The following is a 12,785-nucleotide window of genomic DNA, read 5'->3' as shown; positions in this document are numbered from 1 at the left end:
GCCAAAACTCTTCAGAAAGTAAGAAACATTGGAAAAGAGAAGCTGGATTGCAATAGAGTAGTCGACCTATACACTACGGCAATTCTTCCTTTTTGCTTTGTACCACTGAACCAAGTTTGTCTGTCTATACTTAACACAATATCAAAGTTACTGCACACTCCCACTCAGGAATGCAGACAAACTGAGGAGAAATTTGACTTGCCTTCAGGCTGCTAATCACTATAGGTAACCATGAGATCATTCCTGGTTAGACTGCTAAGACCCCCGCTCAGTGGATACTGCTCTCTCTAGGCACTGGGTAATTTTCTCCAGGCACGCAAAAGCGATAGCGCAGCCACCAGAAGTACATTATCCCCGCAGTTACAGGAAGGCCTTTTCCTCCTCTGTGAAACTGCATGTTCCTCCTTTTGGTGTGTGGTGACCACTTGTCAACCACATCACTTATAGAAGGGTCATTTTTTTCTTGATGTCCTTACTGTTGTTTGTTAAAAAAGTGATTGAACCATGCCTTGGTTTTGAATGTCTCTCCTTTAGCTTAGTCAGAGTGAATCACTGGCTTTCCTCAATGTTTTACACAGTCAGAGAGGACACACACACACATTCACCACTGCTGTTATTATTTATTATTACTATGTATTTAGGCTGCTATACTGTTTTATACTACTTGTATAAAACAGTCTAGATCGATACAGAGAGAGCGCGAGAGAGAGACAGAGAGAGACATAACTGATGAGCTCTCACATTATAGTAAGATATAAAGTTGGACAAGACTGACCCCTTGTGTCAAACTGAAACACTTAACCTTTTAGTAGAAAGCATAGAAATGTGCTATTTTTACACATGTTGATGTTGGGGTGGTGCTGGAGAGGATACATTTACATTTAATTTACCTTTAATCTAAATTATTTTGTTAACCTTCTATACTGTAGCAACAACATTGATATTGATATAATTTTAAATATGTATATACACTACCGGTCAAAAGTTTTAGAACACCTACTCATTCAAGGGTTTTTCTTAGTTATGACTATTTTCTACATTGTAGAATAATAGCAAGAACATCAAAACTATGAAATAACACATATGGAATCATGTAGTAACCAAAAAAGTGTTAAACAAATCAAAATATATTTTATATTTGCGATCCTTCAAAGTAGCCACCCTTTGCCTTGATGAGAGCTTTGCACACTCTTGGCATTCTCTCAACCAGCTTCATGAGGTAGTCACCTGGAATGCATTTCAATTAACAGTTGTGCCTTGTTAAAAGTTAATTTGTGGAATTTCTTTCCTTCTTAACGCGTTTGAGCCAATCAGTTGTGTTGTGACAAGGTAGGGGTGGTATACAGAAGATGGCCCTATTTGGTAAAAGACCAAGTCCATATTATGGCAAGAACAGCTCAAATAAGCAAAGAGAAATTACTTTAAGACATGAAGATCAGTCAATATGGAAATTTCAAGAACTGAACGTTTCTTCAAGTGCAGTCACAAAAACCATCAAGCACTACGATGAAACTGGCTCTCAAGAGTAACGTCACAGGAACGGAAGACCTAGAGTTACCTCTGCTGCAGAGGATAAGTTCATTAGAGTTACCAGACTCAGAAATTGCAGCCCAAAATAATGCTTCACAGAGTTCAAGTAACAGACACATCTCAACATCAACTGCTGCATAGAAACCACTACTAAAGGACACCAATAAGAAAAAGACACTTGCTCGGGTCAAGAAATGAGACATTAGACAGCTGTAAATATTTAATTTGGTTTGGAGTCCACATTTTAGATTTTTGGTTCCCACCGTCGTATCTTTATGAAACGCGATGTGGGTGAACGGATGATCTCCGCATGTGTATTTCCCACAGTAAAGCATGGAGGAGGAGGTATTATGGTGTGGGGGTTCTTTGCTGGTGACACTGTCTGTGATTTATTTAGAATTCAAGGCACACTTAACCAGCATCGCTACCACATCATTCTGCAGTGATACGCCATCCCATCTGGTTTACGCTTAGTGGAACTATCATTTGTTTTTCAACAGGACAATGACCCCACACACCTCCAGGCTGTACAATGGTTATTTTACCAAGAAGGAGAGTGATGGAGTGCTGCATCATATGACCTGGCCTCCACAATTCCCCGACCGCAACCAAATTGAGATGGTTTGGGATGAACCGGACCGCATAGTGACTGAAAAGCAGCCAACAAGTGCTCAGCGTATGTGGGAACTCCTTAAAGACTATTGGAAAAGCATTCCAGGTGAATCTGGCTGTGAGAATGTCAAGAGTGTGCAAAGCTGTCCTCAAGACAAAGAGTGGCTGCTTTGAAGAATCTCAAATATAAAATATATTTGATTTGTTTAACACCTTTTTGGTTACTACAGGATTCCATATGTGTTATTTCATAGTTTTGATGTCTTCACTATTATTCTACAATGTAGAAAATAGTACAAGTAAAGAAAAACCCTTGAATGAGTAGGCGTTCTAAAACTTTTGACTATATAAATACATATATTACAGACATTTAACAAAGATAAGCATACTTTTCTATTTATTAAATAGAGTATTAAACATCTTCAAAACATTTTGTGCTTAGTGTATTGCAATTATAAACCTAGTGTAGTAAGATACACCATCGGCCCCAATCTTCGCTACTTCTTGTGAACGGGAGAGTCGTCATAGATGTTTGAAAAAGTAGAGCTGCTCTGGTCGGTGAATACAGAGTTCCTGTCATCACCAACAATCTTGTTGGTGTTGTAGTAGTAGAGGAACAGGAAGAAGCCTAGAGGAAGATGGAAGCTCAGTCACTATCAGTCCTGGAATAGACATACACTATGCGACATAAACTATGATACACATCTATGGTCAGAAGTTCCCCATGGTCTCATGACCTCACCAGGAAAATCTCTCGATCTGGAAGTTTAACCTGGTCAAGTCACATGGTTAGGCAAAAGGTCCTGGCCCCATGATAATGTACATGGACAACCACACACAATACAGCAGTCATTTTTGAGTGATGCCTACCCTGGAAGGAGTTGAGGATGCTGAAGATGTAGTAAGATGGGATAACCATGGGTCCGTAGCTGAAGAAGGCAAAGCCCCAGGTGAGGCCCAGCAGGAATAGGAGCCCCAGGATGGTCAGGGTGTCCTTGGACGCTGGGTCGTTCTGGCACTTGCCTACATTGGTCTTCCTCAGGATCAAGATCTGTCTCACGACAATGATGAAGTTGGTCAAAGTCCAGACAAACACCAAGGCGTAATAGCCGATGTTGACTCCATAATGGATGTAGATGTCAGTGATCCAGCACCTGAAATGTACAAGGGAAATGTATTTAACTAGTCAAGTCAGGTAAATGGTTTGTGATTGTCATCTCATTAGGGCAAAGAACAGACAATTCCAAAAGTCACATTTCCACTTACATTTTCACTGATTTCCCATCATCTGTTTGTATGGACATGAATGTATATTTTTGCAGTCCCAGAAGGACGATGACCACTAGAGCTGGAAGGACTGGAGAAAATGAGAAACATTCACATGGGGTTGATGCCAGATGCCTGTTGCAACTGGTATGATTTTGTGCAATCAGAGGAGATAATACTGTAGGCAAATTTGATTTGAATTTGAATAGTTTCTCACAGTAGGAAAATAACCCTGCAGCAACAGGAAATGTGAAATATGTGGATTATAATAAATGGACAAGTACTGTAGGGGTTGATACATTTTTCGTCGGGGAAAATCAAGTCTGTCATTTTTAAGTGGAAATTACACATTTTAAAAGCTTTTTTAAACCTTGAATACACTGCAAGTTTGCATTTCCTGCTTTGCAGGACTGTTCTCTGTGACAACAGTGATTAAATTAAGATCGTTGTGTCAATCAGTAATGTACATTGAGCAGCATTCTAATACACCCTAATATGACTCTGTTCTCACCCCATCCCACAACGTAAATTTTCAGCATATAATGTTTGATGTTAGCGGTGCGTTTCTTTAGCTGCAGGAACAAGTGGACCGCCTCAATGAGGAACCAGGTGAAGGTGGACAACATGGAGTAGTGCATGACTGCTGCTATGATGACACATGCAACATAGCTCCCCATGCCTGCAATGGTCTCGTTGGTCAGAAAGGTCAGGTTCAGGAAAAACTTAGCCACGAAGAGGTTGACAAGGATCTTGGTTGCTTGGCTAGATTTGGTTTTGCTGTGAAACCAGAAGTGAAAAAAAGTTTGTTGTTTCAACGTCAATATTCTCAGTTAACTCGTCATGGCCAGCCTGCTATAGAGCTCTACTGGTCATCATACTCACGCTGTACAGTGTTGTGTTGAATAATGAAAAATACCTCATCGCAAACTGCATGAAGAGAGCCGTTCCCAAGAAGAACATAGACAGTCCACAGCCGATGTAGCTAATGTAGGTTAGAGATGCCACATCTGAGGCACTGATGTTCTTTGGTGGAGGTGACTGTGTATGATCACAAAAATGAAGAGCAAGTGAGCGAGTGGATAAGCTTATGGATGTGATTAAAAGTGACACAGAAACATAACTTCAAACAGGAGATGATGGAGAGGATGTCTCACCATTAGTATAGCAAAAAATGATAAATGAGTGCATTGGCACGTTATGCTGTTGTTGCTCTCCAAGGTTTGACAACCATCTGTGGTCCAATTGGGTAGTTTTCCTAAAAGAGAAAAAAATCCCACAATCCTCTCTGTTGGAAGTTGTTGAATATTTGGCTTTTAAATGATTCAAGTTCTATAAATTAAAAGAACCAAAGGGTTTGAAAATGTACAGAAAGAAAGAGAAGTACCTTTGCCATTCCAAGAATTACAATAGACATTGAATCCCACCTGTGTAAAACATATAATTTATGCATCTCCATAATTATTTCATGCATAGCCTTATTAATCAAAATATGTTCCTGTAACATGATACAATTTCTCTCTTACCTTATCAACATTTCTGTACTCAATATCAATGGTGTCTGTGAGATTAGCTATGTGGGCTCCAATTTCTATTCCAACTACCTCACCGTTTAGAACGATGCTCTTCTTTTCATCCTAGAAAGAGCGAGGAGATGACATGTTGGAAGGATAAAGTGTAACGTAACCTGTCACTAATCATGTTACCTCGTATGCTTAACAATACAGTATATCAAAATACTACTTTTAAAAAGTAGCTTTTAGTCAAAGTAATTTGTAGGTTTACCTGGGACATGCTGGGAAAGACAAGAACCCCGACAAAAGTTCCACTCTTATTGAGTGCCATGTCATAGGCTTCCTTGGACACACGCACAGATCGATTGAAATATTTCCTCAGAGCATACCTGTCTTCAACAATCTACAAAGGAAAATAATAATAATTTCAATCTTCATCAATATGTGTACAGTTCTCTGTATTTAGTTTAAGAATAAAACCGTTACTTTCATAATAAGTTAACGGACTATTAATAATCATTGTTCTACCTCTAGTGATCAAGTTACTGTACTTACACTCATATCTTTGTCAGGGGAAAAACCAAAGTTGATATCCTTGGGGTCGTCTTTATGAAGTTTACTAAGGAGTCCTTTAACCTTGCCCATTGAAATGGCTGCAGTGCTGGCGTTTCCCATCAGCTCAGTCAACGAGAAGAGATTTTTCATAGCCTCACTGTCATAGTGAGAGAACGTGGGAAATATAGATGAGAGTTTGCCATGCTCTAGACTTAGCTGTGATGAACATAAAACCCTAAACATAAAACCCTCTAAAACAAACATGATTATTATCACCACCATTACACCAGCTCCACTAGAAGATGTTTGTTGCCACATAAACTATTCGTGTTACTGTATTATTACCCTACATGACCAAATGTATGCGGACACCTGCTCGTCGAACATCTCATTCCAAAATCATGGGCATTAATATGGAGTTGATCACCCTTTGCTGCTATAACAGCATCCACTCATCTGGGAGAGCTTCCCAATAGTTGTTGGAACATTGCTGCGTGGACTTGCTTCCATTCTGTCACAAAAGCATTAGTGAGGTCGGGCACTGATGTTGGGCAATTATGCCTGGCTCGCAGTTGGCGTTCCAATTCATCCCAAAGTTGTTTGATGGTGTTGAGATCACGGCTCTGTGCAGGCCCGTCAAGTTTTTTGGTGTGGACCTTGCCTTGTGAACGGGGGCATTGTCATGTTGAAACAGGAAAGGGCCTTCCCCAAACTTTTGCCACAAAGTTGGAAGCACAGAATCGTCTAGAATGTCATTGTGTTGTGGCGTTAAGATTTCCCTTCACTGGAACTAAGGGGCAAGGACCGAACCATGAAATACAGCCCCAGACCATTATTCCTCCTCCACCGTAGTTTACTGTTCTCCTGGCATCAAACCCAGATTCGTCCGTCAGACTGCCAGATGGTGACGAGTGATTCATCTCTCCAGAAAACGTGTTTCCACTGCTCCCGAGTCCATTGGCGGCAACTTTTACACCACTCCAGCCAAGGCTTGGCATTGAGCATGGTGATCTTAGGCTTGTGTGCGGCTGCTCAGCCATGGAATCCCATTTTATGAAATTTCCGGAGAACAGTTCTTGTGCTTCCACAGGCAGTTTGGAACTCAGTAGTAAGAGTCGCAACTGAGGATAGACGATTGTTGTGCGCTACGCTCTTCAGCACTCGGCAGTCCAGTTCTGTGAGCTTGTGTGGCATACCACTTTTTGGCTTCACAATAACAGCACTTATAGGCAGCTCTAGAAGGGCATTCATTTGACAAACTGACTTTTTGGAAAGCTGGTATCCTATGACAGTGCCACGTTGAAAGTAACTGAGCTCTTCAGTAAGGCCATTCTACTGCCAATGTTTGTCTATGAAGATTGCATGGTTGTGTGCTTGATTTTATACACCTGTCAGCAGCAAGTGTGGCTGAAATAGCCGAAACCAATAATTTGAAAGGTTGTCCCCATACTTTTGAATATATTTTGTATACTGTATGTTCTTCTTAAATCTAAAAACTTACGATGCCAAATCAGCACTTATGACCCCATTTGAGCCTTCCATTGGGCCTCCGGGTAAACCTATGTTCATGTCCGGCTTCTTAACAGGGTTGTTACATGTTAGACAACTATTTGGTCCCTCTGCAGTGATCTCAAGAATGAATTTATCTTTGGTGTTATCTGCAAATCAATCAAAACAAAAACAATGCATTTTGTTCAGACCACATTTAAATGTCTAGTATGAACTTCTTCATTAGAACCCCAGTACAGTAAAGAATGATTCATTTTAACATTATGACAGTATATAAATGTTTGGCATGTACTGTACTTCTGCAAGCAGCTGCATCATAGGTTGACATCTTTCCACAAATGGTTTCTGGCTTCACCGGAGTAGTCAGATAACCTTTCAGATAATTATAAAAGCACATGGTTAAATCATACTGAAATCAAAATAGTAACTCTTACAAATAAAACTATGCAGTTAGATCTCTCCTGGTGTTTCTGATATCAAATCAAATCAAATGTTATTTGTCACATGCGCCGAATACAACAGGTGTCGACCTTACAGTGAAATGCTTACTTACGAGCCCTTAACCACAAATAAGTGTTAAGTAAAAAAAAATAGATAAGGAATTAAAAATAAAATAAAAGTAACAAATAGTTAGAGCATGTCACGCCTTGGTCTTAGTATTTTGTGTTTTCTTTAGTTATTTGGTCAGGCCAGGGTGTGACATGGGTTTATTGTGTTGTCGTATTGGGGTTTTAGTAGGCATTGGGATTGTGGCTGAGTAGGGGTGTCTAGCATAGGCTATGGCTGCCTGAGGCGGTTCTCAATCAGAGTCAGGTGATTCTCGTTGTCTCTGATTGAGAACCATATTTAGGTAGCCTGGGTTTCACTGTGTGTTTTGTGGGTGATTGTTCCTGTCTCAGTGTGTTTGTATTTCACCAGATAGGCTGTATAGGTTTTCACGTTCCGTTTCTTGTTTTTGTATTGTTCGTGTTTTTTCTATATTAAAGATGTATCGAACTAACCACGCTGCATTTTGGTCTGACTCTCCTTCGACGGAAGAAAGCCGTTACAGAGCAGCAGTAAAATAACAATAGCGAGGCTATATACATGGGGTACCGGTATAGAGTCAATGTGCAGGGGCACTGGTTAGTCGAGGTAATTGATGTTGATTAGCTGTTCAGGAGTCTTGTGGCTTGGGGGTAGAAGCTGGGGGTTGAAGCTGGACCTGTTGGGGCGGTATGCAAATTGGAGTGGGTCTAGGGTTTCTGGGATAATGGTGTTGAGCCATGACCAGCCTTTCAAAGCACTTTGTTGCTTCAGATATGAGTGCTATGGGTCGGTAGTCAGGTTGCCTTAGTGTTCTTGGGCACAGGGACTATGGTGGTCTGCTTGAAACATGTTGGTATTACAGACTCGTGAGGGACAGGTTGAAAATGTCAGTGAAGACACTTGCAAGTTGGTTAGCACAGGCTTGGAGTACACGTCCTGGTAATCCGTCTGGCCCTGCGGCCTTGTGAATGTTGACCTGTTTCAAGGTCTTACTCGACGGAGAGAGTGATCATACAGTCGTCCGAAACAGCTGATGCTCTCATGTACGTTTCAGTGTTACTTGCCTCGAAGCCAGCATAGAGGTTATTTAGCTCATCTGGTAGGCTTGTGTCACTGGGCAGCTCGCGGCTGTGCTTCCCTTTGTAGTCTGTAATAGTTTGCAAGCCCTGCAACATATTCTGACGAGCATCCAAGCCAGATATGTATGATATGATATGGGCTCCTAAGAATGGCAGTACATGCATGTGTCTGAAAATGTACTAGCATAATTATTTTACATCCGTTTATACAGGCAAAATTTACAGTTGGGTGTAGCCTAGTGGTTAGAGCGTTGGACTAGTGAACAAAAGGTTGCAAGATCAAAATCCATGAGCTGACAAGGTAAAAGTACAAATCTGTCATTCTGCCCCTGAACAAGGCAGTTAACCCACTGTTCCTAGGCTGTCATTGTAAATGAGAATTTGTTCTTCACTGACTTGCCTAGTTAAATAAAATAAAAAAAACATTCAGATGAATAGACCCTGGAACACACAATAAATACTGTATACGCTGTCATTTTTTGCCTAATTGCTAATGTTATGGATTCCGTGTAAGTGTTTGATGTATTATTTTGATGGGAATTAAATGGAAATGTACCAACCGTTGAAAGGTCAGGACTAATAGTTTAACAGTAGTTGTCGGCTGCCTAGAGGATTGCAATACAGAACTTGTATGTTTGATCTAGCATATACCAGCAGAGGGCACCATATAACAGTTATTGAATGCAAAACATGAAACTGCCTTCCAAAAGTAAAGTATGCTGTAGCCTACACCTCATCGGCTGCACTAGCTTGGCTATGTTATCCAAACATGTCTGATAAAAGTACATGTTATGACGAAAAACTATTATGTCTACTTTACCTGTAGTATTTCGATAGAACTGTGATGGAATACATGTCATGTTCTTTCTCGGTGGAAACCACAAGTGGAGCTCTTGAGTGTTGACAGCATCTTCACTCAGAGTTATGAAGTATGAATTGTTATCTTTCCTCACTTCAAATGTACAGTTGGGGAATTCTGGATGACATTTATCTAAAGATACATACAGCATTACAACAAAGTATTCATAAAATGAATTTGAATGTTTTGAATAACCATAACTGGACTCTGTAATATAGATCTACATAAGGTTTTACATAAAGTGAGGCTACCTGATGTTGTTGTGTTCTCTCCAGTAGATATGATGCAGAGCCTCTGGATTTCCTGCTGTGAGGTACAATTCCCTATCCAATCTGGAAACAAGGCAATGTACACTGAGTATACAAACATGAAGGACACCTGCTCTTTCCATTACGTAGACTGACCAGGTGAAAGCTATGACCCCTTATTGATGTCACTAGTTACATTTTTAAGCCTTGAGACGATTGAGACATGATTGTGTATGTGTGCCATTCAGAGGATGAATGGGCAAAAGAAAATATTTAAGTGCCTTTGAATAGGTTATGGTAGTAGGTGGCAGGCGCACCGGTTTGTATCAAGAACTGTAACACTGCTGGGTTTTTCATGCTCAATAGTGTGTATTAAGAAAGGCCCACCGCCCAAATGACATCCAGTCAACTTGACACAACTGTGGGAAGCATTAGAGTCAATATGGGCCAGCATCCCTGTGGAATGCTTTCGACGCCTTGTAGAGTTCATGCTCAAACAAACTGAGGCTGTTCTGAGGGCAAAAGGGGGTGCAACTCAACATTAGGAAGGTGTTCCTAATGTTTGGTATACTCAGTGTATATCCTATGCTGTGGCACAGACATGAGCTTATATGTTTTACAATGTTTCACCTCTCCGTTAACTAGTTAGTTATCATACTGTACCTGAAAAGTTATTCTGAGATGGACAATCATTCCCATTCCTAATGACTCCTGAATATGTGTCATCGTTCACTATCAGTACTTTACAACCTAAAAATACAATGCCGGTTAATGCATACATTTAAGGACAAGATCTATTGAAATTTGTTGTACAAAATATATATATACACTACTGTTCAAAAGTTTTACAACACCTACTCATCAAAGGGTTTTTCTTTATTTGACTATTTTCTACATTGTAGAATAATAGTGAAGACATCAAAACTATAAAGTTGGTTGAGAGAATGCCAAGAGTGTGCAAAGCTGTCATCAAGGCAAAAGGTGGGTATTTGAAGAATCTCAAATTTCTGATTTTTGTTCTGATTTTTTAACAATTGTTGGTTACTACGTGATTTCATATGTGTTATTTAATAGTGTTGATGGCTTCACTATTATTCTACAATGTAGAAAATAGTCCAAATAAAGAAGAACCCTTGAATGAGAATGGTGTTCTAAAACTTTTGACCTGTAACATGTACATATGAATCCCTTTTTTAAATGCACCAGCAATACATTAGAGTTAAGCCCCTTTAAATTAAATGTTCACTTTTTAAGAAAAATATATCATTTGCAATGCATTTCTGGCTGACGAGCATGAAAAATATAGCATCCAATCAAAATATTTGAGTGTTTTTTTCTACATTACAAGGGGAAACGTAACTTACGACGTTCACTTGAATTATTTTGGCAGCCAATGCCACAGAGCAGAATGGCTGTGGTCAAACAAAATCTCCAAAGTTTCCCTTCCATTGATAGCCTTAATCTGTCAAGCCAAGAAAACATGTATCATTACAGGCTCATTACAACAGTCTAATATAAATCTGAATAGCCTCATTCCAAAACGCCGTATTTTAATTTTCAGAAATGTTGGTAAATTATCTTTTATTGATTGAAGAAATCTAATCGTTGCATGGGGTTGTTCAATGACAGACATATTTTTGGTTAAAATATATCACTTGATGGTTTCATTTTAGAGATAAATAATCGTGTTTTTTTTGCTAAATGCTATATATCCACTTCACTCTCGGAGAAATACACAGTATTGCTAGGTTTTACGCAGTAAAATATAACAAATAACTACATTTTACTACAACTGCATTTAAAGAAATGTACAAATGATACATTGGTGACATCAATATTGAAAAAAGACAGTAATATTGGACATTTTAGTCATTTAGCAGATGCTTTTCTTAACCATAGCGACTTACTGTAAGTGCATTAATTTTAAGGGGGGCATGCAACTCAATATTAGGAAGGCGTTCTTAATGTTTTGTAGAGTTTTGCAAAATTAACATATTTTCATACACATCTAAGATCAATTAATAAAAAATCTGAGATATAGCGTTTTGCAATAAACTCTTCAACTATCAAGATCTCATCTTTTATATTGTTTTCTAGAAGAAAAAGTACAATTGTCATTATCAGCAAAATGGTGAAACAGAAATTATAAGACCAATCAAGGATTCTTACCCGTCTGATGAGAGAGTCATTGCTGAATGTTTTGTTAGCACTCTTAACTCCTGTTACAGTTAACTATGAGCACTAGGCGATATACTGTTGACATTACGTCTCTGTAGATTTACCTTGCAAATGAGACACATTCATGTCCTCTGAGAATCCATTGTGTTCCTTTGACATGTGCCTTGGACACTTACACAGACCGTACATCAATTCAAAATGTTGTTTGACAGGCCTACTCAATGGTGCAAAGTACTTTAAAGTACTACTTAAGTCGCTTTTGGTGGTATCTTTACTTTTCAATGTATATTTTGGACAACTTTTACTTTTACTTCACCACATTCGTAAAAAAAAAAAAAAAATATGCATTACATTTTGAATGTGTTGCAAGTGCGTTACTGTGTTTGGACCCCAGGAAGAGTAGATGCTGCCTTCACAGCAGTTAATGGGGATCCCTAATAAATTCAAATATAAATGGTTAGCAGGACAGGACATTGGTGGAAAACGTATTCAATTGTAATACTGTAGTAAAAGTAAAGATACAGTACCTTAATAGAAAAGGACTCAAGTAAAAGTGAGTCACCCAGTAAAATAGTACTTGAGCAAAAGTCTAGAAGTATTTGGTTTTAAATATACTTAAAATTATTTGAAATGTTTTATACTTTTATACTTTTAAATTACATTTACTTTTGATACTTAAGTATCTTTAAAACCAAATACTTTTAGACTTTTACTCAAGTACTATTTTACTGGGTGACTCACTTTTACTTGAGTCCTTTTCTATTAAGGTATCTTTACTTTTAGTCAAGTATGACAGTTGGGTACCTTTTCACCACTGGGCCTCCTGTACCTTATGGCTCACAGGCATAACTTTAAACACTTTAATAAAATATAGTCTTATCAAACTAAATAATTTCAGTTTTCATTAATT

The 12,785-nt window shown here is 38.9% G+C and overlaps 1 protein-coding gene across 1 annotated transcript; it reads right to left on the bottom strand.

The window, feature by feature from the left end:
* Positions 1-596: 596 nt before the first annotated feature.
* Positions 597-11,930, bottom strand: LOC118368350 (adhesion G protein-coupled receptor G3-like). Its single transcript, XM_035752379.2, has 17 exons — positions 11,867-11,930; positions 11,062-11,159; positions 10,361-10,447; positions 9,701-9,781; positions 9,411-9,581; positions 7,281-7,355; positions 6,976-7,132; positions 5,475-5,631; positions 5,191-5,322; positions 4,932-5,042; positions 4,793-4,832; positions 4,563-4,663; positions 4,325-4,446; positions 3,920-4,185; positions 3,409-3,499; positions 3,013-3,296; positions 597-2,770 (listed from the first exon to the last, which is right to left on the bottom strand). The coding sequence occupies exons 1-17, from the start codon at positions 11,884-11,886 to the stop codon at positions 2,640-2,642; spliced, it is 2,124 nt and encodes a 707-aa protein (XP_035608272.1). The 5' UTR covers positions 11,887-11,930; the 3' UTR covers positions 597-2,639.
* Positions 11,931-12,785: the final 855 nt, after the last annotated feature.

This window comes from Oncorhynchus keta, chromosome 35, assembly GCF_023373465.1.
Source record: "Oncorhynchus keta strain PuntledgeMale-10-30-2019 chromosome 35, Oket_V2, whole genome shotgun sequence".
In the NCBI taxonomy this organism is placed as follows: domain Eukaryota; kingdom Metazoa; phylum Chordata; class Actinopteri; order Salmoniformes; family Salmonidae; genus Oncorhynchus; species Oncorhynchus keta.
Note: the sequence above shows the minus strand (reverse complement) of the source record. Positions and strands in the feature narration are given on the sequence as shown.

Bases quoted from the DNA above. Each gene is read 5' to 3' on its own strand.
- LOC118368350 (XM_035752379.2), bottom strand. From the start codon at position 11,886: ATGACTCTCTCATCAGACGG. The intron at 5,323-5,474 runs GTAAGTACAGTA...TTTCCTTTGTAG, and splicing joins CCCCTGACAAAGATATGAGT to ATTGTTGAAGACAGGTATGC. The intron at 4,186-4,324 runs GTATTTTTCATT...CTGGTTTCACAG, and splicing joins TTCATGCAGTTTGCGATGAG to CAAAACCAAATCTAGCCAAG.